The 26,423-nt window shown below is 33.9% G+C and overlaps 3 protein-coding genes across 8 annotated transcripts in view; 2 read left to right on the plus strand and 1 right to left on the minus strand.

Moving 5' to 3' along the window:
* Positions 1-6,807, plus strand: part of LOC113517597 (ras-related protein Rab-37-like) — a 58,556-nt gene extending 51,749 nt beyond the window's left edge. For all 6 annotated transcript variants that reach the window (XM_052894672.1, XM_052894670.1, XM_026902315.3 and 3 more), the window contains 3 exons: positions 227-335; positions 1,945-2,055; positions 2,636-6,807. In XM_052894672.1, the coding sequence (XP_052750632.1) occupies positions 227-335; positions 1,945-2,055; positions 2,636-2,877 (462 nt within the window). In that variant the 3' untranslated portion in view covers positions 2,878-6,807. The remainder of the gene's footprint in view (positions 1-226; positions 336-1,944; positions 2,056-2,635) is intronic.
* Positions 6,808-9,683: 2,876 nt separating this feature from the next.
* On the plus strand, positions 9,684-19,774 carry LOC113517635 (zinc finger protein 850-like). The gene is made up of 5 exons (XM_026902382.3): positions 9,684-10,033; positions 10,683-10,829; positions 10,920-11,000; positions 11,893-11,973; positions 15,263-19,774. Exons 1-5 carry the CDS (start codon positions 9,893-9,895, stop codon positions 19,526-19,528), a joined length of 4,716 nt encoding a protein of 1,571 aa, XP_026758183.2. The 5' UTR covers positions 9,684-9,892; the 3' UTR covers positions 19,529-19,774.
* Positions 19,775-24,368: 4,594 nt separating this feature from the next.
* Positions 24,369-26,423, minus strand: part of LOC113517417 (protein Tob1) — a 60,712-nt gene continuing 58,657 nt past the window's right edge. The window contains exon 4 of the mRNA XM_052894614.1: positions 24,369-26,310. Coding sequence (XP_052750574.1) covers positions 25,933-26,310 — 378 coding nt within the window. The 3' untranslated portion in view covers positions 24,369-25,932. The remainder of the gene's footprint in view (positions 26,311-26,423) is intronic.

Here is a 26,423-nt window from a genome sequence, read left to right on the forward strand (position 1 = left end):
TAGGGTCCCTTTGAATCTTTAATTTCTTATAAATGAGTCGAGTTTAGTCATATCTAAGTATTTAAATATTAAAATATTTAGATACGCCCTCATTAATTATTATTGTAAAATAAATATGATATTATCGTAATTGTCGTAATTTATGTACTGTTTGCTGAGTAACTGTACTGTTGTGTGTTACTGTTAAACAACTTTTGTACAACTAGCGCCCTCTATCTGTTCACAGAATAAGGTAGTGACAGTTGATGGCATCAAAGTGAAACTTCAAATTTGGGATACCGCGGGGCAAGAGCGCTTTCGTAGCGTCACGCACGCGTACTATAGAGATGCACATGGTAAGTTGTAGAAATAATATTTATTTAGAAGAAATTAAGTAAGTAATGATCGCATTTATGTTGTATGATTAATTTATTTTACAAAACATTAATATTAAGTACCGTTGTCAATAAATGAGTATAGATAATTTTATTCTCTGGTCAAACTACTAACGCCATCTATGTAACGTCCAGTTCATTTGTGAGTACACGAGTATGATTTCCAAAAATAGAGTAACTTTTTTTTTATCTTCAGTAATAACCAACCAAATGCAGACAATAATATAAAACGTTATGTAAATGTATGGTAATACCTACCTATGTAATAACTAATTAACATTCCTTTCTACGTAATAGTGTTGTTATGTTTATTACATTGAAACACACAATATCAGCTTGTCATAGATAACGCTCAATTCTCGACCTCGACTTTTAGCTCTGCATAAAACCGGATCGAGCACATGTGTTGGAACTCGATTTGACCACAATGAGCTCATGTCCGGTCTCAACCTTTAATATTCTCTTATTCCTGTTTACTGATAAAAAAATATCAACGTAACCTTTTGTATAATGCATTTTGAAATAAGAATACTTAATTAAATTATGTATATTTGGAAGAATTTTTCTATGCGTTTGAAAAAAAATCATGTATATATTACGTTATATCTTCGTTAATTATAAACATTACATGATAATTAAATCTTGATTACCATATTTGATAGAGTACTTGATTACTATACCATAGTTGAAAGAGGTCTTTTTCCTTCGTTCATTCCCTTATTGAAATATTAAGGCTTAACACTTTTGAAAATTTCACGTTTATTTTTGAATTGCATTATTATATCATAGTAGCTTTGACCTTCGACTTTGTCCGCATGGAGATCGGTATTTATTCCCTATTTCACCCCTTTAAGGGTGAATTCTTTTTTTTTATGGATGGATAACCCTATAATCCCGGGGGGAAAGGGATTGTTAGTAAATGAGACTGAGAATCCCATTGCTAGCAATATACCCAACCAGGTCGACCTCCTCGCGGTTCCCCCTGGAAACTATCATGGTTCTTACCCTTCACTGGTGCTCCGCTAGCGTATCCCATTAGCGCAGGCGGGGTTACCATACCATATTCACCCACCAAAAAAAAAAAAAGAAAACCCTATAATCCCGCCTGCGCTATCGGTATACACTGGCGGGGTACCAGTGAGAGATGATCGGTGAGGATGAAAATACAGGCCAGTTAGCCCATCATGACGAAGTCAACCATAAATTAGTCACGATGGTTTCCAGGGGGACCGCGTGGAGGTCGACCTGACAGGATATATTAATAACAATGGGGATTAATCTCCCAATTGATAAAAATCCCTTTCCACCACCATTCCATTATCACCCATTAAAAAAAGAACCCTTTTATATACCTATAAAGATACAGTTGAAGCCTTTAGACACCTGAAACATCATGAGTAACATGTGCTCATTGCCAATGTTGGTAAAACTTCATTATATCCTTTTTATAACCTCACTCTTGACCCTGGTTAATACTATAATACATAAAAAAAACCACGTGGTACACAAGACATTCTTGGATAGTATTTACATGTATATTATCTGTGCCTTATCATTTTCATTGTATCAGCTTTGCTTCTGCTGTACGACGTGACGAACAAGACCAGTTTCGACAATATCCGTGCCTGGCTCGGCGAGATACGGGAGTATGCGCAGGACGATGTCGTTATCATGCTATTAGGTAATTACTTGATAAATATTTGCAGTAGGCAATTTACGAAGTAGCCCGAAAAGTCACCAAGCAACTCTGTATGCTCATCTGATTGTGGTTTGTTACAATGATAGAGTAAAATTATAAAACTATTATAAAAATAAATTACTCTGAATGAGAGTTCTGGCAACATATATTGGTACTAATAAAATATTATCTTCTAAAATCCCAAAAAAGTTTTCAAGTTCCGAAATGGAAAATACAAGTTTCATTATTCTTCAATTATTATATTTTACATCTATCGTGCTATCAATTCTCATATAAGATCTTTGCCACAACAACCTTGGTTATTATTCATAATGATAATACTCTCATGATTCGCTAATTCTAGAATTTTCTTCATCAACTTTACCCTGCCATGATGAGTAATTGCCAATTATCATACAAATGTTATTTGAATGGCCACAACGTAGCGAACAATAACAACTGTCTTCTTGGCTTGATTAAAAATGAAATAAAAATTAAAACCGCCCATTCGAGCCATACTAAACAACCTTCACTTTCCCCAAGTCTCAGGTATCAGGCCGTAACCGTATTCTTCGTGTTCCAGGTAACAAATCCGATAGCGGCCTAGAAAGAGCGGTGCGGCGGGAGGAGGGGCAGCGTTTGGCAAGAGAATACCAAGTCGCCTTTATGGAGACATCAGCGAAAACCGGATTGAATGTAGAAGCGGCGTTCGCTCACGTGGCGCGCTCTCTAGTCGCGAAAGCGAACCCAGTCGACCCTTCGAGGCTAGCGGTGCGCGCGCAGCCGACCCAGGAACCGAAGTCATCATGTCCGCCATGCTTATAAATTTGCGCGGTAAAATCAAATTTGGAATGATATTGCAAATGGAGGACCAGTCAAAGGACATTTTGTATATATTAGGCTGTATGCATAATGCTATGCATACGACAGGGCTATTATGTGTCTTGAATTATAAGCCTTTTATTGGACGTGTTTGATATGATGATGAGTATTTGAATAATATTTTTTTTAAACAATGTTTACCAACATACCTGTATGAAATGCCAACGTAATAAAAATCCATTAAAATCCTACAGCTGTGCATAAAAGAGAAATAAACACAAGATTTAAGTGTAATATGTTCACTATATGTAGGTATACAGTGAAATTGAAGTCATAGGTAACTTATTTATAAAACTTTCTTGTACGGAGTAAAGGTACATATAGCGTTCTATACCGGTCAACCATAGACCAGAAATGGTTGGTGGCAGTAGATGAATCGATATAATTGAAAACATTTTTACATAAATAATATACAAGATTATATGTTGAAATAAATACATAAAGCACAATAAAGAATTTTGTCTATAGTTCAAATAAGAAGGAAGAAGAGAGCCAAATAAAGAATAAATAAGTAAAGAATTAGGTTTGAAGAGAATTAAGATAATGGGTAATGTAGTTTTGTTAATTTTTGTGTAATTAAATGACAGTTTTACACAACGTACACAAGTAACACAAGTACAATGGGCTCTGGCTTACCTATGTGACGTGTTGATAACAAAATCTTTCCAAAACTAATATTACATAGATTCTAGGAAAATTTCCTGATACTGTAAAGCGCATAATAGCTGCTTTGTAATTAATTAATTTTCAAAATTTTACTCTGTACCTAATAAAATATCTCATAATACGACTACCTACATTAATTTCACTCTATACCTGACCTACATATCTTTCTTATCTTAAAAGCATTAAATATTTATCTAATTTAGATGCCGATGTAAGCATGTACTTTAGACCTACCCTACAAAAAAAAAATTGTAAAAATTAATACATACGTTCAGGGCCGGGTTATACATTAGGCAGTTTAACCTGCCTGATAGACCTCATTTAGATATGGGCCCCGCACATTGACAATTTTTTTTTTTGAGATAGTTTCTTTCAGAGAAAATTATATTCGAATTTTTGTATCTAACTAACTAGCTTTTGTTCGTAAGCAAGACGTGTATGACTTAGGGACCCCGACATGGTTAATCCGGTCCTGTACACGTTTCATATGCTTAGTTGTTGTATATTACCTAATTAAGAAGCTTGTAAAAATGTACCTATATACTTTGTTCGACGTTTAAATCAACGTTAGATATTGTTACTACAATTAATTATGTATAATTAGACATGTATTAAAGAACATTTAGAATAGGAGATATATACCTATTATATGAACAAGTATGAAGGTGTATTACTTTGGGAAATACATTCTTTCTTTGTCTACCACGCTAAGTAAATAAATTGGTTTTATTATGCAGAGTACAAAGAAAATTACTAGCATTCCTGTAAATCAGTGTTCTGAGAGTGAAACATGACATTGCAAAGGCACATGAGTCGGAAAATAAAAGAACTTTTTGGACCCCACTTACCTACTTCACAATTGGTCACACGTCATGATAATATTGAGGGCGGAAAGTATTTTGACATCTTTCGACCTATGACGAATTTGCCAATATGCTGAGTAGGTTGGATTCTACGGTGACAGATTTTAGAGACGACAAATTTGACGACAATTTTTTTTATAATCATGCAAAATTTACCTAGAAACTACAGCATGGGGTTCTTCAAAAAGGGCGTATTATGTTTTCTTAAGAGTTGGTAATACGCACTTGACATCCTTGGCGTTAAAGGCGTCCATAGGCTATGGTAAACTTGTTTACCATCAGACGGACTGTACGCTTGATTGCCACCATACTTGTAAAAAAATATAAGTTATAATTTATAGTAAAACCAAAATAGTAATTAATATAATTGTGAACTAGGGTTAGAGGTCGGTACAGGCAACAGAGTTTAAATAGCCTACTGAAGGGCAAATGTATAAATCCGTCACTGCGATCTGTGTTTGTTTGGGAAAAATATACAGTTTCACATATAGTTTACATATTGACATAAGGGGTTGCTTTTTATTGTTAGGGAGGCGAACGAATAGATGGTTTACTTCGCAGAGTATAAATATTGAGACCAAAAGAAAAACTAAAAAGTCTAGGTAAGAATTAAATAGAGGCATTTGTAGACGCTTGGGGCTTGGGAAGAAGTAACGTGTAAACCTAGCATAAATGTAATCAATAAAGATATTGGGCGAAAACTCATAATCATTTCAAAATAAATAAAATACAAAATGGTATCCAAAACTGGAAGTGCATAATATACTTCATGCCGGATCAAAAACTGTTGCTCTATAAATTTCATATCTTTTCCTCAGATAAGTGGCAAACAATGTTATGTCGATGGTACTGCTCATGTGTATAGCGACGGTTATCAGTTTCTATCAGGTGGACTGTCAGCTTGTTTGCCATTCTAAGTTGTATAAAAAAATCTGTCAATAGAATCATTATCGCCAGCGAGCCCATGAGATAAAATAGCGTCGTCCGCTATCTTGTTCTTTCTCATACGAGTGCTAACTGAAACGATCTATAGATTTCTTTGCCACTTTAAAAAAATCTGGTCCCACATAGGACTGGTGTTACCTGGAGTCTGAGTACTCGGGTAAAGTCTTTGTTTGGTTTCTTTGAACGATCCCAAAGTAATCGGGCTGAAGCAAGGAGAGTTTTTGACTAGTTCTGCGTGTTGTACCAATTATAGATACTCAATGGTTAAGTTTCAGGTAAAAAGGTGATCATAATGCCATCCTATTACCTGGGGTTCTGAGAAGTTGTTTCATTTGATGCTCATAGTCAAATTCTGACATTGCATTGAACTGTTTGCTATCGACAAGACGTTCAATTCCATTCGGTTTCAGAGTATGCAGTGGTCCCTTGTGGATGTTCAAGTAATGCAATCTTTCTACAGAGGTTGCCCTAAAAATTATACCATGATTTAAATTTCGTATAATAATGCAAAGATCAACAAGATGAATAAATTTATTTCCTCATAATTGTGCGGCAACTACTACTACTAATGATTGTCTTAATAATAGGTTTTGACCTGCGCAGTGTTTAAAGAGACATTTGAAAATAAAATAGCCTATCGCCTAACCTAGCTATCCATAGGCAACGCATGTTTGTGTATCTCTAAATATTACTGCATATTATAAATGGAAAATACAATAAACATATTCATTTATGATAATTAATAATTCGTTACTTGTGGTTGAATTCGAAGTGTTACTATATTTTGTAATAGAATAAATAAAATAAGTTATTGTTAAGAAACTTATTGCGTTTACTTACCTAATTGATAATTATATTTTGACAAATAATCATTTCAGTTTTACTTATTTAGTTTGGGAACATATCGAATTTAAACCATTAAAATCTGTCAACAATTGGCCAAAATAATAATAAGTACCTAATTAACAAACATACAAAAGGAAGAATTGTCTGATTTGTATATTTTTTCCCTTTTATTCGTCAAATAGTGTTGATTCTGTATTAGGATTCCTCTATTAGACACTACTCGAAATAAAAAAAAAATTAAGAGGTACGTAATTTTATACCATTCATGGCATGAATATTGCTCAAAAAAAAAAAATAGCACCAAATGTACGTTGAATGAAATTAGTCAAAAAATGTATTTTATTTATTGGTTCTTACATAATTAAAATGCACAAATAATATAATATAATCTATGAATGTACCTAAGTATTATAGATCATTTGATATAGATAAATTATATAAAAACAACTGCTATGGAAAACAATAAAACATTGTAATTTTTGTGTACTTATAATTGTTGTGACATTTAATGTTGCTTATGTATAAACTGAATAAAATTGTACTAAAACACAAATTTTGTCATTATTTGGAATTTCGATTCTTCATCCAACCTCCGGAGGAAAATTTCTTATAAAGGGCACTTCTTACCGTCACTTATGTTTTTACCTTAAAGATGTCTACGTGAATATTGATTACTTATATATATTTGATTTGAAAATGTGGTAAATTTAGAGCCTATGAGGACTTGTACTCAGGTAGTATGGTAGTACCATTTTTATTATAATAGTCATAGTTCTGTTTGTATAGGATAGTATTGTATTATACCACTTTCTATCAGGTGGGTCGTCGGCAGCCTTTTTGCTGTATAAAGTGTCATAAATAATAATGAAAGAAAAGAGCAATTACATAAACTCTTTAGCGCCATTGTAATAGATTTCCGAACGGTTACATTGTTTACCTGCATCCTCTCTGTGTGTAGTATTTTAGCAGGAATTATGCAGCACTGATTGACTGTTACGAGTGTACTCCAAGGTACAAAAAATGTGTATAATTTTTCTGTGAATATTCCTACCTATAATCTGCATTACCTATTATATAATATTCCTAATTTAACTAATTGTAAGTTTAATTGTGGTAAAACTAGTTATTTTGACTTGAAAACTAAACTATAGAACGGTTTTTGAAAAAAATAATTCTATGGGATTATTTTAATACGGCATATCCAGAGCCAGTGGACTACAGGTATCTTAAACAGCGGGATATCATTAAGAATCTATGAAATGATGGTATAAGGCAGGGGGAAGCACAAAAGATCCCAATGGGTCGACGTGCAACGGCTTAGCTGACCCCATATACGAAAATAAGATAAGTTAACATGACTTAATATGTAAGTATATCCTTTCATATTAAAAAAAATAATAATTATTGAAATTAGTTTGAAACTGACGGAAATATGAGGTAACAAACTTAAAAAAAGAGCATATGAATTGAGAACACCATTCTTTTTTAATTTGATTGAGAGCCCTAATACATTGTTTCCCTTTATCCTCTTTCTATGTGGTGTTTTTGCTGGAATTTCGCAGCGAGATCGGTTATTATACTCCAAAGCGTAGGAAATATGTATGATTTTTCTGTAGAAATATTTTGTGATGTTTGCTAGTTTAAAAAAATGAAAATGAACTGGTAACTATCGATATATGCTGGCGGCATACTAGTGAATAATAATAAATGAGGAAATCAGGTTAGTTGGCTCATCGTGATGAATTAACCAGAAATTAATGATTATAATAGTTAGGGAGACAACATGGCGGTCAGGCTAATGAGTTTCTTTGCTAGTAATTAGGCGGCCGTACTTCGCAGTTCCTTGTAGTAACTAAGCAAATATAATAAAATGTAATGTGTAAATCTAGGATAATTATACTAAATAAATAATAATATGTACCCGGGAATAACACAGATAACATTTTGTTGTGAATATTCACAAATTAGCCGGAGTTTCCAGGAAGGGCCGTGTGGAAGTCGACCTGTTAGGATATTTTGTTGTCACAATCAGGGGCGCCGCTCCGTGAATGCTCGGGGGCTCCAGCACCCACGAGAGGTAAATAGTGGATGCGGAACATCCATGATGCTAGACATCATAACAACTAAAACAATCTTTATCTCACTATTTGTTGTTTAGGTCGCGTTTGTTTGTCCAGTAACCAGTGCCCGTCTTTCAGTTTTCTTTCTTCTTTTCATAACTAGGTTTATCATCGTTATTTCAAAGATGATGCATTTAGTTATCAAAAGAGCATGAGCACCCACGAGGTTATTTAGAAGCCGACGGCCCTGATCACTATAGTGTAAATAACTTGACTTACTGGTCAATTAGGTACTGGTACCCGCTATGCCCATATACCGATAGAGCAGATGGGGTTACTATCTACCTATCTAGTAGCTACTTAAAAATAACATTTCATTTTTGGTAAAGAGATTATTTTTATTCATTCATAGAGTTTAGGTTCAGAAAATACTCTACTTATCCATGAATGAATAGGATTTTATGATACAAAGTCTGTACGGTTGGCAATACTTTAATTTATACAATCATAGTCGGATTCGTGTTATTAAATATTTTCCTTAGTTTCTACTTTATTGAAAAAATTAAAACAGTTTATGTTTGATATACAGAAAGTTTATACAGTAATAAACTTGCTTTTACTTAATAATATTCTTATATTTCTCTAAAACAAATAAAGACTATGTTAATAATGAGTAAGTTATTTAACGAGTTTTGTATTTTCGCGCTTTTAGGAGCAGCTGTCATATTCTCCGATGTTTAAACTTGCCGCCATGTTTTTTATCATGCTAGAAAGGGAGAGGTTATATTGGTCAGTGTTTGTCAACAATTTATTAATAATGTTTCCGTATAAAATATTTTATAGAGAAATATTTCAAAGTTTTCTTTAGTTTTATCTTATACTTACCCTGTAAGCGTAAATTAATCAATAGCACAGGTGAGGATACCATAACATTTTTATTTATTCAATAAATAAATTTTACTTATCTGTCATACTCAAGCAAGTTGCTTGATATAAAATAAATAAAACTGGGACTAATTTATATTATAAGATATAATGAATTACTCATGATGTTGTCCAAAGTATTCTTCATATGAAAAATGATCTTTTTTTATTTATTTACATAATATTATGACATATTAATAAACATTATCACGAATGTAATAAAATATCATAATTTTAAATTATTTTTTTATTACTTAATTATCTAAATATTTTTAATTTATTTAAAAATTCTTCATAACGGTTTGGGTCTAATATATGAATTAAAATGATATGATGAATAATAGTATAATAAATAGTTCCGAGTAAATAAAATAGTACCTAAATAGTTGGCAATCTCTGAGTATAGTCGTTGTTAAGTTTATTTTGTTGGCCACACTGACGCCATTCTACGCGCACATGCGCAGAACGACAGGTGGTCGGCAACTCGAGCCAGCCGTCACGAACCTATCGACTTCTCGTGCTCATCATCAGGCGCTTTCGTGTTCAAGTGAGAACGATGTGCAGTGCTTTGTGTTGAAGGGCTCGTGGTGACATGGCGTCTTTATTTTAAACTTCATAAATGTGTTAATACGATTGATATAGTGTTCAATTACAATGAGTGTGAATTATGATCGTGTTTGTAGACTGTGCTTGTCATCTCGAGGCGAATTACTGCCGATTTTTCCTACCACCAGTTCGGATGAGTCGGAACCTCCCGTCCTTGCAAACAAAATAAAGGATTGTGTCTCTGTACAGGTATGTAATGCAAAAAATAAGTGATAGTATGCAGTTTTTAGTGAAAGTAGACCCTTGGTATATGTAAGAACTCGTCATCTGCCCCGGATCGTGCAATGACAGGCAGCGCGACGTTTAGGTGGAGATGTCGTAAGATCGTCCACCATTTTGTAATGTTCCACGGTTATCGTTCGGCTCGTGGTCGCGTCGCGTCGCATTCCGCTCAGCCGGCAAGGAATGGCGCGTATCATGAGGGTCGGGTTTAGTTTTATTCCCGGGGGTCTGGCAGGGCGGGGGTCTGCGTATCGTTAGCTTAGTCCCGCGTTGGACATCGGGTGTAGGTATTGATTTATCGGTCGGACGAGACCAGGGGCTTTGCAGCTCGTCCGCCTCGTCCCTCAAGCGGGTCGGGCGTCGGTGTCGGCGTGAGTGCGCTATAGCTGTGTGCGTATATCGAGCGGTAACCCTCGAGGGGCACGCTGGCTGCCACTCGACTCGCTTCTACTTATTCGGTCGAGGAGCCAGCCGCTCCGCTATACCTACGCCTACCTACTTAGTTTCTCCTCGCGTATCTATGTAGGCATGAGGCGCGGTTTCGCCTCGCTCGTTCTGATGAAATGCGCGCTACTCACGTTCCCCTTATGATTGCGTATGACCGTTTTTTTTACAGATAACCGAAAATGACGACCTGCCTACTAATGTCTGCAGGAAATGTATGGACAATGTAAATAACTGGCATATTTTTAAGTCTGTGTGTGAAAGGACACAAAACAAGCTAGAATCTCTATTGAAAAAAGATGGCAACCAACTAGAAGAGGTGGGTTTGTTTTTCTGGATATTTAAGCATGGAACTGTCATTTATGAAATATTGTGTTTATCATTTTCAAACATTATTATGAATTTTCAGGTAAAAATAAAAAGTGAACCAGTATCTGATGAAGCTTATGATGATGGAGTGGTCATTGATGGTTCCTATCCAGAAAATGAGGTATGTGTATCCTAATGTTACACTATTGTGCTATATTATAGGTATTTATATATTTTTTGTTTATTATTGTTTGGGTTATGATAATAAATCAATATTTAGTTCAGTTTGTTACTTCTTTTTGGTGTCAAGGACAAATAGATTTTGTTGACAAGTCAGTGTAGTGTTTTTGATGATGGTAGGTATACACTTACCTACTATCCATTTATCAAGCATTGTGGTAATATATATTAACTTGGTTATTAAAAGAAAAAAAAATTATACTGTGATTGATAAAAAATATTAATGGTATAGAGACACAGAATGTACCTTAGTAATACACTGTAATATAGGTTAGAATAATCCCATTTCAATAGTATGTAAAAAATTATATATTACTAAGAATGTCAGTGATCATGTTAATTTATATAGAAATGTTCTATAGGTATTAAAATTGTTGTCATTCCTTAGTGCTAAATCTTTTACAGAATAGGCAGAGCTAGAGTTTTACTTGACTCTGCTTTTTTTTTTACATTAATAAATATAGAACCAAATTTATTAAACCAGAATTGAAAAGTGATTAGTTGTTTATCTGTTTCTCCTATATGATATGTACAATTTTATATATAGATTGATAAAATAGTGCTTAAAATCAGTAAACTGAAGCGAGTTTTAATAATTTGTTTAAAATTATTTGTTTTTTTTTTATTTCTGTGTAAACTTGTTATTCCAGTTACCATGGGAATATCAGGATATCATAATGATCATACTACATCCATAGGTACATGTATAATCAGACTTAGCCTGTGTTGTTTGTCAGTCTGAAAAACAATATATTAAGTAGACAGTGAGTCATTCTCATATGACTCTGATCCCAATATAACAAAAAATAATTTTTTTATCATTAATATTACAGAATGCAGCCAATTCAGCCAAATTGCAACCAGAAGGCCCACCAATCTTGGCATCATTGGGACTCACGCCAAGGAGTGATAAGGTATAGATTACACATTCAATTCCCTTATCATTTTACACAAGTACTTAGTTATTGCATATAAGTTGATACTTCAGTGATATTTAATACAACACTCCATTTATTTTGTGTTATGTTTTTTTATTTAATATATATATTTGATTTTATGACAACTCTGAAGATTCTTGTGTGAGAATAGTTCAATGGGATTAATTTCATTCACAGACATGTGTCGATCCTCGAATGGATTGGCACCGAGTCCATGCAATACTGGACATGGTTCAAGATGATGAAATTATAGATTCCCTCCAGACCACAGAGGAGTGTGATAATATGCATCAGTCCGATCATGACTCTGATTCTGAAACTGATCTTCAGCCCACAGATGATTGTTACATTGATTTTAAAAATGGATATCTGTGTAAAAATAAACAATTACTTTCAAAGGATCCTAAGTTACCATCTTCACCTGTAGTTAAAATTAGTAATTTGAGAAAGAGAAAGGTTGACAGTAATAGACATTATCCGTGGCCCAAAAATGCATGGCAAATGTTTTTGAGCAATGACATACTTGAAATTATTGTGGCTTCTACCAATGACAACATACAGAGGAATGGAAATGGTTTCTCCTCTTCTACAAATGTTGGTGAAATAAAAACGCTGATTGGAATTCTGTATCTTCATGGTATAATGAGGCCAACTCATCAGAAATCTCGTGATATGTGGCATCGCGACTATGGTGTGCCATGTGTTACAAACTTTATGAAATATGAAAGATTTAAATTTCTCCTTCAGAACATATGTTTTGATAATGAAGATGATGATAGCATACTTCAATTAGATGTAATGAAACGTATGCGTAAAGTGTTTGAGATCTTTGCATTGAACTGTAGGACAGTTTTAGATGTACAAAATGTTGGAGTTATAGATGAGGTCATCATACCAGTATATGGTCCATGTCCTTTTCGTTACAGTATTGTAAAGAAACCTCTGAAAAGTGGTTTAAAATTGGTTATCTTAGTCGATCCATCTACTTTCTATGTTAGCAATTTGGATATTATAACGGATCCTTATTTTGGACCAAAACAGATAGTACAGAAATTGGTGCAGCATTTAGCTGGTACTGGGAAAACATTAATTATGGACAGTTGGTATATGTCCTTAGATTTGATACATGCTCTGAAAAATGAGTATCAATTGTATACCATAGCAGCTATAAATCCAAGGAATGACATTATTCCACCATTATTTATTTCGAAATATAGAAATTCTCAGACATTTTTAACAGGATTCCTGAATACTGATACCGTGATTACGTCATATATGAATTCAGAATCAAAATCAGTGAATATTATAACAAATGATCCGACATTTTATAAGAAGGGACATAATAGAAGTACTACAGTCCTGTCTATGTATAAAAAGAACCAATCTGCAGTGGAAGTAGTTGATGTACTAATGAATTATTATACAACAATGCAACATACTAATGACTGGACTCTGTCATTATTTTTCACGTTACTTAATATAGCTTCAGTAAATGCTCAAGTAATATGGAGTAAACATAATTTTAATAATGTTGTGAAGCGTCGTTTATTCATTAATGAATTAGCTCTTAGTCTTTTGGAAAGTGATCGACCAATGTCACCTGTATTAGAGATCCCTTTGAGAAAAAGATTATCTGTTTTGGATGACGATGGTAGTGGCTCTCGTTATAAGACTAGAAAAAGATGTCGGATTTGTGTTACTACAACAAAAAAAGATAGAAGAACAAAACAGTTCTGCACGAAATGTGGCCAATTTATTTGTAAAGAGCACTCTGTTTTGACTTGTTCTATGTGTGCAACATAAATATGTTTTACTGGAGGAAGACTATGCCAAAGTCATTTTCAAATGTGCCTTTATTCCATTCGTGTTTTTACCATCATGCTGTTGTAGTTGCATGACTGCGTTTTCCATTTATGGGGTGGAATTTGGCAGTGAAATTACAGGGTATATAAAGGTATACATTAATGTTTTGATCACTTTGTTAAAAAATAAGTAGAGTGTTGGATTAAGTTTGAGCTGTAACTGTTTTATTAGTTTTGTTATCAAAAATTTTGTTTCAAATTAATATTAATATATTGGTTTTTAATCGCAGATAAAAGAAAATAGAACTGCCATGTCACGCATATCTTAATTACTCTAAGTTATATTTATTAAGAGTTACATGCTAATCGGTAGTTAATAACTTTTTAAGCTTCACTATAATATACTTGTGAAGTAATTGTTTCAAATTATTTATAATTACCTATATATTAAATACCTATATTAAACATATGTAATTTTTATTATCGAACTTCAAAACTTTAATTACGTATTTCTGAAAATGAGTATTATACATGAGAATTGCCTGACACGGCAGAGGATCAACCCTTCTTTGCATGATTTTTTTATTGGTGAAATAAATCAAGGTGATATTATTCATGTTCAAAATTAAAGGAAAAGTGGTTAAAAAAATAAATTTGACAGCTATAGTTTTTTTTCTGCAATGGACATTAAAAAGGTATCCAGACACGATCAACTTAAAGTGAACTTGTTCTTTTATATAATTTTTGAGCATTCAATGTTATGATGGAAATTTCCACCGTTATGCAAAGAAGGGTTAAGATTAATCTTTAGCAAATATTTAGTGTTAAATATACATTAGAGGAATTCCATTTTTTTTATAAAATTATTTCGCAATAATATGCTGTAGTTATTAATTACCCTTCGTATATAAAAATCTTTCTGAAACTTCATAGAAATCTTGAATGATACATTTTTAATTTTAGTCATATACAGGACTCGATCCCAGCAGTAGGGTTTTAATGCGATGTTATGGTTAATCATCTTTTTTTTTTTATTTTTTTTTTTTAGATTAGATTTTAGAATTTGTATTTTGTCTTCTAAATAGGTATGGGATTGATTTTCCTAATAACATTATGTTATGACAATAAATTAATAATAAAATTATAGAATATACCTAATCTTTTATTAATAGGTATTATTAATAATAATGCCAAAAGTATCCAAACCTGCACTGTTAGACTCTACAATATTTAACATAATAATGCTACAGGACTATCATTATCATAAATAATATGTCTTCACGTATATGTCATATTAAAATTTATCTTCAGTTACAATGCGCCAATAATTTGTTTATTTTTTATTTATTGGAGTAGCAACGACTTATTTTGTTAGTATGACACGTAGGACTAATCCAGCCTGCACGCAGTCTTGCTCATATAATACTTATATTTATTTGTATTATTCTATTATCAATTTCCAGGGCGTGGAGAGTGACAAGGAGGAAGAAGAGGATGAAGAAGAGGTAAATGAATCAGCTCAAGCTCAGTCGTTCTCTAATGTGGCTAATATGCCTGAAGTTTCTATTACCGTAATGCGACCCACAGGAGAGACCTTACACGCTCGTCAAGGTATCCAGCAATTAGCTTCTAAAGAATGTCTTGTTTGTGGCCGTTCTTATAGGTATTCGCATAATGCTAGGCGCCATGAACTCACTGCCCACAGCTTTGATAGGTACACCAATAAAATAACAACCAAAAAGTCTCATACGCATATGCAGCCTAAACTAAGACCCAATCCATTCAACCCAAAAGCGCGATTAATGCCGAGCCATAAGATGCAACTTATGCCTAAACCGGTCCCGAAATTAATGCCACAAAGAATTCAAGTTTCTCCAAAACCGATACTAATTAGAGCATCTAAAGCGCCACAAAATAATCTACCATATCCTCTTCGGATTAAAGCGTTAAAAGATTTACAAATAAAGAAAAAGGAACCTCAAATTTTAAAGACATTACTTACATCTAAACCGGAAGTTTTAGTTTCTGAACCTGAAATTATAAATTCCGGCCCTGAGAGTCCTGAAACTTTAATATCCGAACCAGAAATTTCCTCTTTTCATGTAGAGACTATTTTATCTGAGCCTGATACATATGATCAACCACAAGGTGATGAGGAGGTTGATGGTGAAGAAAATAATCAAACACAAAATTATGATACTGTGGATATGGATTCAGAAAATGAAATTGAAATTGCTCGACAGCAAGAGAATGATGGAGATGAAGATGAAAATAATATTGATCAAGATGTTGACGATAACGAGCATGACGAAAACAAAGCTGATGTTATTCAGTGTGATGAAAAGGATCAAAATGAAGAAATTTCTGAAAAAACTGGAAATATAACAATTGAAAATAATGATGAACTAAAAGTTGAAAATGAAAATAAAGAAGATGGTAATGAAGAAAGAGAAAATGAAGAACAGGAAGTGAATCATGAAGAAAATGAGGAAGAAGACGAGGAAGATCTTCCTCCAATGGAACTAGCACCTGTAGTGGAAATAAATGAGGATATGCAAACCAACTCCTATAATAGCGAGTTGAATGAAGAAGAAGAAGAACTAGATGAAACCGCTGAACTTAATGAAGGCGAAGAGCCAATCAAAGAGCTTGATCCAGATAAACTTTATGTGACAAAAACACAAAGGGATTTTATAACAAAGTATCGAGACATCATAGAGCAGATAAATACTAAACGATGTCTTTGTTGCGATAGAGAACATCCTCGTAGAAAGGCCGTTATACAGCACTTACAGAAAAATGGGCATAAAGTTCCAAAACACACATGTTACAATTGTGTAGTCACGTTTGGACACATAGGTGCTTTACTTAGTCATATGAGGTCTAACACATGCACGGATTTGTGGAAGATAATTTATAACGAAAATGGAATAACAGACGATTTGGTTCTTGAAGATGAGCCTAAGGATAATAAAGTTCAATATAAAGATATCTTCAATGCTAGATCTTATGCATGCAAATTATGTCCGGCTAAGTTCCAACTAAAACAGTTCATTATGAAACATGTTTTGGATGTTCATGAGGATGGACAATCAAGAGTGCCACTCGCATGTGTTCATTGTGGATCTAGATTCAAAGATAAGAGTTTAATTAAAAAACATATTCGTAATGGCGAATGTACAGTTTATATTGCTTGTGATTTATGCACAGAAAAATTTGGTAATATGCAAGATTTCAGTGATCATGCTTTAGCTGTTCATGCAGGAAGCTTCGATCAATCTGATAATCAGAACAAATGTGTCGATGGACGACCAACGGACTGTCCTATCTGTGGAAAGAAGAATAGCAGCTATCCGAATTTGGTCAAACATTTAAAGATTATTCATAATGAAGAAACACCACATTATTGTCAACATTGCGACTCGAAATTCGAACAAGCTGCTGATCTTAACAAACATATTTATATAGAACATTCAGACAGAACGTTAGGCGTACAGACTACTGAACCTGATATGTCTCTTGTAAAAGAGGAAGCTGAAGAGTATCACTATTCGTGTACGGAATGTAATGCTATTTTTGAAACCGTTGATGCTTGGACAGATCATCAGGTTGCAGAACATAACCAAGTCGCTCATCATTGTGATCAGTGTGACAAGAAATTCTTGCGACCGTCTGAACTTGCTGAACACAAGAACACTCATTTGCGTGTGAAATTTTATCCCTGTAGTATATGTACTAATTCATATAGTACACCTCAGAAATTGTCTGAACATGTCCAGCAAATGCATCCTGGAGTTGGTGTGGGAATCACCCCTGGCTTTCCCTCTTTTTGTGAGATTTGTGTAAGATCTTTTAAAAGCCGTCAAGCATACTCTAACCATATGCGTATACATGCAAAAGTGCCTACTACAAATCGAAAACCAGGTGAAGCCAAAGGATTTGCACCACAGATTATTGGAAAACCAATCAGACAATTTTCGGCAGTACAACCCGGTTTTGTTTTCAAGCCAAATTGTAATGTTCCTAACGCTCCTTATTCTTGTGATATTTGTGGCAAAGGATTTATGCATAAGAAAAATATATGGAAACATAAGAAAGTTTTGCATGCTGATCTTCTAAATGACAGAAATGACAGTGAAGAAAATACTATGCAAGCTTCTACTGAAGAGGATGAGTATAATGTCGATGAAAATGGTGCAATTTTATCCACACCACAGTTCAACAGTTTCAATTTTGCTAACTTTACTAATAATGTACAAACAGCAGAGGACCCAATGCCCTTCTCATGTGAACTTTGTTTCAAAAGATTCCCTATTGTAACTAGTTTGTGGAAACATAAACGCGCTAAACATGGAATTATCAATGCCAGTGCCGGAGGTAGCTCTGAAACTCAAACATCAGCTGGCGAGGGTAGCAGTAGATCTAGTTGCACTATATGTAAAATATCATTCTCTGATAAAAAATCATATTACCGACACAGAAAAAATGTTCATAAATCTAGTGTACAAATGTGTAAGATTTGCGGTAAACCTCTGAGTTCAACATTAGAACTCTATGAGCATCTGAAAGCTGCACATGCTCGAGAACTCTTGGGTTATAATGCCAATCAAGGATCTAGTAAAACTCAGGATATGAAAGAAGAAATTGATGTGGAATATGATAACGACCAAGATTCAGTTGATCCAAGCGTCGATTACCAAGCTCGCTACCCATGTGATACTTGTGGTAAACAATTTGTTGGGTTACTCGCCTTACAGAATCATCAATGTATAAATCAGATTCAATCACAACCACAAACTTTTGATTGTGAAATTTGTCACAAGAGTTATACGTCGATAGCAGCCCTTAAAAGTCACCGTGGTTGGCATTTACGGTCTCCAGATGGAAAAGCAGCTGCAAACAATAGCGGATTGTGGATGCCCCAACACAAAGTGACAAGTAAGATTAGCAAACATGAAGTCGTGGATCCTGTTCAATTGGCTCGTGTTCAACATTCAACCACCCCAACCTCAACTGTTGTCAAAAGGAAGTTACCTCCAGAAGTGGAAGTAACTGTTGTCAACCCAAATAAGAAACTGCGCTCCGATGATTCTCTAGAAATGGAACAACAAAATAATTTATCGGGTAGTGTAGAAGACAGATATTGCACAATTTGTGATAAAGAATTCACGAAACGAGCTGCATATCAACGTCACATGGACGAAGTTCATCAGCCCAATTCGGTGTTTTGCCCTGTCTGTGACAAAAGTTTCACTAGAAAATCGACATTGCTCGTCCACATGAAGAAACATTATGAAGGTGGTCAGGGTAGTTCATCTGGAACAGCTCAAGGAGAGGATGAAGTCCACACATGTGATTTGTGTGGCGCTCAGTACGAAAATGAGAAAGCACTGCGATCTCATCGTTCGAGACACCATGGTGAAGAATCTGAGGAATCGGAAGATGACGGAGGTGCACCTATTGCACAACCTGGCGAGTTTACGTGTGCCCAGTGTGGCGACGGAGTTGCTACTCCTCGCGATTTAATTGCACACCGCACCATGCACGCGACTCCCACAAAATTCTTTTGTAACATATGCAAAGTATACTTTGCCAGAGCTTTGGACTTATCATCTCATACTCGCGCAAGACACTCGGACAACGAAAAGGTTTTTTTTCCCTGTGCCATGTGTGATCGCTTTTATATGAACAAGAAGAGTTTACAACGGCACATAGAAACGGCTCATTGATGGAATTAAAAGGGGGAAACACAAAGGGGACACAGTGATATTTAGAAATAGTGACATTTGTTTGAATTAAAATATTAATTTTCTACTGTGTGGGCTGTATTGTCGTTGACACAGTAGTTCTAATATTTTCTATACATGTAAATACTATCTAAAACCAAAAGACTTGGGTGTCCCAGTTTTATTGTGAGGTTGATGATAGTGTAATTGAGGCGTCATTCCCTGTTTTTTTTTTTTTTTGTTATTTTTATTATAAACATTAATTCTCCATTTCTTTTTTATGGCATTGAGTTCTTGCTCATTTTATTGTTTTATTTATTGTACTGGTCTTTCATTTGTGATTACGAGACTTGTGTTGGTGTACAAACTGTAACAGCTTATGTTACAATTATCTTTAATTGAAAGTGTACGTAGTACTTATCATGATTTAATGAATATAAATTATGGTATGTAAATTAAGTATTTTATGTATTAGTGTATTTTATATTGATATATCATGGGCCAAAATTTTTAAATTATAGTCAAATATCAGTCATAACATACCGAGTTGGAAGGATTTAGTGATTGGTTCACATTTTTTTTATTTTGAATGCGAATGCATTCTTTTTGTTTTGTCAAGGTCTCCATGGTCTTGGCCTATTTTTATTTCTACTAATTAATAATTAGGTGTATTTAGTTTTATCATGTAAATATTATCTATAATTAATGCAGTTTCAGAGGATTCGATTAAAAAAAAATTAGTTTTTATTCAAATACAATGTACTGATTATTTTTAGTAATTTCAAGTGTATATTTTATATAAATTAACCACTAAGGGCATATCTCCTCATCTATGGTGAAACTGAAATACGAATGTGTTTTGTATAATTAAACGTTATGGCCTAATTGCTGTTAAATTCAAAATAATAAACTATTTATATATATTATATCAAAGGATTGAACAGAGAGTCCAGTTTTCAAAGGTTTTATTTTGGTTCTGATATTGGCTCATCAACCTAAAGTTATTACTTATTTGTACACAGTGTATGTACAGCAACTAATTAAAAAACTAATATACTCGTTTCTAGGGTCCTTATAAAATAAATATTTACAAGGGACCCCTTTTTTTCAACAATATTTGAAATTTATATATAATCCGGGCTTATATTTATAGAATAATTTTAAATTGTATTTCTTACTATTCAAATGAGGTATTATAGTGAAAGCCATATTGATATTTTGTACGAAGGTAAAATTCCAGGTCTTACATTGAATTACTTAATATTTATGTTATCCCTGTAATCAGTGATTATCGAAAAATATTTAAAACAAATTACAAACAGTGTTACTGCGTCGTACATTCATGTATAACTATTGTCAGTGCCAAATTTTTTTTTTGCTTTATTTGTACTTACAAAAATTGTAACTGACCTGTGTCTGTACATAAAAAAATATTTAAGAAAACAAACTTATGAATTAAAATTTTTGTCTTTTACACGTTTTTATGAAAACTAAAAATGTAAAATTGTATGCAGTTTTTGTATATCTAAATGTACAATTTAAAAATTACATGTTATATCATATTAAAGTACACAGCAACAGTGTTTTAATATGATCCACTATCTACTTTGTATGTTGAGAAGGATATTAAATGGATATATTAATTATATATCTTACGTACTATATTTAAGGCGTGCCTACGAACCTGGTTGATTGTAAAATTTTCTTTGCTATGAACGCAATATGAATAATACAAACATGATCAAGACGCAACTGCGTCGACAAGTTTCTGTTAAATTTTTAATTTTATCTGCTAGAGACGCTGCTAAGTTTTCAATACAAGTTTATGGATATAAAAGCAATAGTGACCTATGTAAGGGACTGATTACCAAATCCTATGCATACGAAGTTACGGGCGAAAGCTTGTTACGAGTACTTTATTATGTTATGTGCATAGTTTATAAAGGACATGTAAAAATGTAAATTATTTGTGTACAGAAAAAAAAAAAACAGATTGCTTTTAATTGAAAACGCATTTATATAGTAATTAATAAATACATAGGACTAAATCAATACTTTCCTACGACTATTCAGACGATGTTAACCTTCAATACTGACACAGTTATAATTTAACTGTATTTTAAATTGCAATCTGTAAGCATTATAATTAGATTTTTCTTACTTGGCGTATTTGATAAACAATTTTTTGTTGACTTTATTGAAATATAATAGAAAAAGAAAATTATGTACGATACTACAATATTGCCTATTTCGATAATTGGACACGCCATTGTTTAATAAATATCTCAAGTAAAAAAAAAAAAAAACAGTATATCATGTCTATGTCATTGACTTCTACCGACCAATGTCAATATTAAAATAGTCAAGTTTTGTAATCTGTACGTTTGTAGGAAGGTGCATTTCGACACATCGTTGTTAAAAAAGTAACGGGTTTTCATTGTATGGATTGATGTGTGGATGATCAACGTATATATCCTTGATTATCATTAACGTGATGGTGTACGAAGAGCGCTTTCTTACAAAACGACACTGCCTGTCCATAGATGAGGTTTACTTTTGTCATTTTTGTGGTTTGATTAATAAAGAGACTTAAAATTTATTGAGTTTTTTATTTTACGATAAGCTTATTATTTATACCTATCTAAATATTATTATCATTAATCACAAATGTTACTAATATAATAAAAAATTAACTAGATATCTGTACATGATATATATATGTATATGATGGATATATATATATAAATATTTATATATATAAAAAAAAAACTAATATTAGGGGTCTTAATAAGACTAATAGATATTAATACAATATTTTTTAGAATTTTTATTTTGTCTTCCTGTCTATATGTTTGTTGCGGCACCATGCAAAAACTACGGCAATAAATTGTATGCGGTTTCCACAGTTGTTTTCCTAAAGTTGTCGGACCTAAAGTCTGGTGTATGTTTTATCTCAATCTAGAATTGGACTACTTTTTCGATTTTTTACATTTGAAAACCACGCGTACGAAGTAACGCACAAAAAGCTAGTTATAAATTTATAATTTTTTACTTTCTGTCAGGTGGATTCGAAATTGGGACCTATATCTGTACTACTTGGGCAGTGTGTTCCCAATTACACCACGAACCATCTATCAAACCTTATCTCTGCTGTTGAAACTAATTCAGGGTTTATACATTTAAGAAAAAAAAATCAAGTACCATCATTCTTATTAGAAACTAGGAGTGGGTTATAGATAGCAATATCTATATATTTTAGTTACAATATCTATATGCTGGTACAATAACGAATATGTTAAAAGTCTGTTATTAAAAAAATATTGGATAATATACTTTTAACATATTCGAAAATAAATATCCGACGAATATGAGCGATATCGAAATGGATGATGACCATTTTTCCGATATATAGATATCGGATCGGTATCCCACCGCCCACCCTTGTCTATGACAAACTAGGAGGTATTTCCCATAGTTGGAGTTGGTGCCTATAGCAGGCGTATATTAGCGTGCTAGCTGATTAGTAGAGGATTTTATTTTTAGTTTTCCTGTTTGTTGCACTACAGCAGTGTGCTATAAACAGCAAATGAATTTATCAATAGATACGTTATCATTACCGCGTACATAGAATGAGACATTTAACTAATTTATTGAGAGAAAACCAATATTAGTATTATTAATTTAATATTTTGTTCTCAAAAAATACTTAACCGATTTTAAAAATTCCATTAGGTACTTATAGTAAACTATCATACAGGGGAAGCATTTTAACAAAATCATACAGAGCCAGAGCGGGTAGCTAGTCTGTCAATAAATTAAATTCTTGGCTAAAGATTTTAGAATAAAAAAATGGTGAGTTTTTATATTATTCTTTCACCATTTTAAGGAAATCTGTTTGAATATCGTCGATTGCATCACTTGTAGCCGTAGAAAAAGACACTACATTTTAAAATCGTTTCCATCATTTTAAAAGCATTATTTTGATATTTAGAATGGCAAACAAGTTAACGGCCCATTTGATGGAAAATAGTAACTGGCGCCTATAGACATGAACAGCACCATTTGTTGCCCACGGTACCCCTCATGCATTGCCATTTCTGAGGTCTACAATGTTATACCTCCGTACTTCGTAATTTCACTGCCATTGCTTCACGGCAGAAAGACGAGTAGACAGAGCCAATGCAAACGACTTTTGTACAAAGTTATATTTATATTTGGATGGGATTTTTCCTATATTCAGACGGTTTGGTAGGTATCCGAATGAAACATTCATTTGCATTCGATTCCGTGGAAAATCACCGAGGCGTCGAGTCAGCAGTCACTTGGCCGGGTCGAGCGGTGGCGTAATGTGGCTGTAAAATGCTGATGCTTCACTTTGAGTAGGTATTGGAGCCGAGTATTGAGATTTCTTTGTCGGTAAATTCCATATTAGCTACAACTGTCTAAATTTGTTTACGAACAGATCTAATTTGCATGTGGATGATATATTAAAAAATATTTCAGGTAGTACTTACCTACCTTTACTTTTTCTGGAAATTTATTTACTTTTTTAATTTTAGAGCTATACTCACTTGTTAATAATAAATTCTTGTACATATGTACAATATAATTAATAGTTTTGAGGTTCTATAACTAGCTCTACACAGCTATTGGACTTTGTTACTACCACTACTTATTTATTAAATTTTTGCCTGTAAGGATAAAAATTCTCCTATCTCTCAAGGTGAAGCAATTCATACCTATTTGGTAAATTCCATTGAAATGATTTGAGCGGTTTCAGAGATCAGCATAATCGAATATTGTGACATGGGATTTTTATATTAAGATTATTAAAAGAATCTAAAAGATTGCACAAAACATTTTAATATAAACTTAAAAAGTCGTACAACAATATGAAAAATTATTATTGACTAATTATATTCGCGGACATGGAGAGCCGCTTTTACTATATTATGCAAATATTATATTATCTTTAACACTTCCATCGAATATATCTTACAAAAGAAAGAAAAATAAAAAGTATCTTTATAATAAAAAATCTCATTACTCTAAATTGTATTATTATTAAACTTACATTATAGATTTTATCTACAAAATACTGTAGCATTTTAGTCAGTTTTTCAATCGAGACCTCACTACTTGTATACATTACATAATAATTTAATTATAATAGGGTAACAATAAAGTACACGTTCAAGATTTTAAATCATACAACTAGACTTATACTAAATCAAAATATAAAAGTATTAAAAAATAGTTGCACATTTTCAATACATAGGTAACAACTTGTCATTGTTGTGCATAGAATTTCGACAGTTACACATAGGTGAGACGATCTCAGAATACTGAACACTTAATACAATAACAAGCTGATCCAACTAACTACCCGCATATCACTACACTACGCTAAATTCACACTCCATTGAAAAACTGCACCACTGCCAAGTGAAATATAAAAAAGATAAATAACACATAGTATTTATTTCCATGAATTTGCATGCACCCGTTATTTTATGAATTGAGAAATATTTTTTTTCTATCATTTATTCATATTCATGTCTTTTATAACAATATTATATAAGTATACCATATAGACTAAGACCGGCCGCCGCGACGCAGTCGGCCAGTAATGTACACAAGGACTAATATCTTCTTAAAAAAATACTGTTAGATTGAAACGTAGCTAGACCTATAATATATTATGTATATTATAATTATTATAAGGGTACAATCGTACGAGTGATGATTACACTAGGTGAGATCTCCGACGCCCTCGGGCGGCCCGCCGCGCCGTCCGACCGCGTCCGAACGGATATGCAAACATTTATTATACGAGTACAATACATACCAGTACACTATTTAGTATGAATTATTAATTTCAATATTAAAAATACGTAATTTCTCTATTGGCCTTTCGTTTCCACGTGAAAAATTAGATAATTATCGCGTACGAATATATATATGTATAGATATTTATATATATATATATATATATATATATATCAGTATTTTCTTAAGATCGGAGGACGTATGTATACAGGCTCGCTCTAGAAGGTACGTCGTCGTTAGCGCACGCGGCCATTCGGCCTCTCGCTCTCTTACACCCTACTAATATATCGATATTATCGAACGAAGACATCAAAAACTTGACTCGGCATTAAATATTACGAAAATAAATCGCCGGCGAGTCGCGCGGCCGATTATTGCTCCTATCGATAAATTTACACATCGACGTAACGAACGAGAATACAAAAAGTTATGGAAAATCGTACGGATATCACAAGCGGCGGGCGGCGCGGGACGCCCCCGCGGAAAATAAAAAAATAAATCGCGGCGCGCGTCTCTCTCGTAAAAAAGTAAAGACTCTATGAGCGGGTCGCGCGGGGCGGCTAGCGCGCGTGCGCGGCTCAGTTGGCAAGCAGCAGATGCGCCGGCGCAGGTGGGTACGGAGGCGCGGAGGCGGGGGCGGGTTCGCGCCGCGCCACGAAGTACGCGGCAGGGTCCGCGGCAGGCGAGAGGGCGCGCGCCGCCAGCTGTTGCTGGACCGCGCGTTGTTTTATGTAGTTGCTGAACTCGGTGGGAGACATGCGGTTCGCGCGCTTGCTGCTCGTCTTCAGCTTGGTGCTTCCGAACTTGGTCTGCGCGAATGTGGCAGTGGTGAAAGTGAGCGGTTGCGCGCGGAAGGGTGGTGCTGGCGAGAAGGCGGCGGGGGCGGGGGGCGAGGGAGCTGTCGCTGGCTCCACCGGCCGGAAGCACTGCGCCTCAGGGTTGAACGCGCGGGTGACCTGTATGCAACAAGAATAAACTTAAATTATTGTTTGTCACAAAATTAATATAATATACGGGCATTTTAATTTATAAAAGTTCATTAAACATGTTTCAAATAATGACGAAGCAT

Source organism: Galleria mellonella, unplaced genomic scaffold (assembly GCF_026898425.1).
Source record: "Galleria mellonella isolate WM207_F2 unplaced genomic scaffold, CSIRO_AGI_GalMel_v1 utg223, whole genome shotgun sequence".
Lineage (NCBI taxonomy): Eukaryota > Metazoa > Arthropoda > Insecta > Lepidoptera > Pyralidae > Galleria > Galleria mellonella.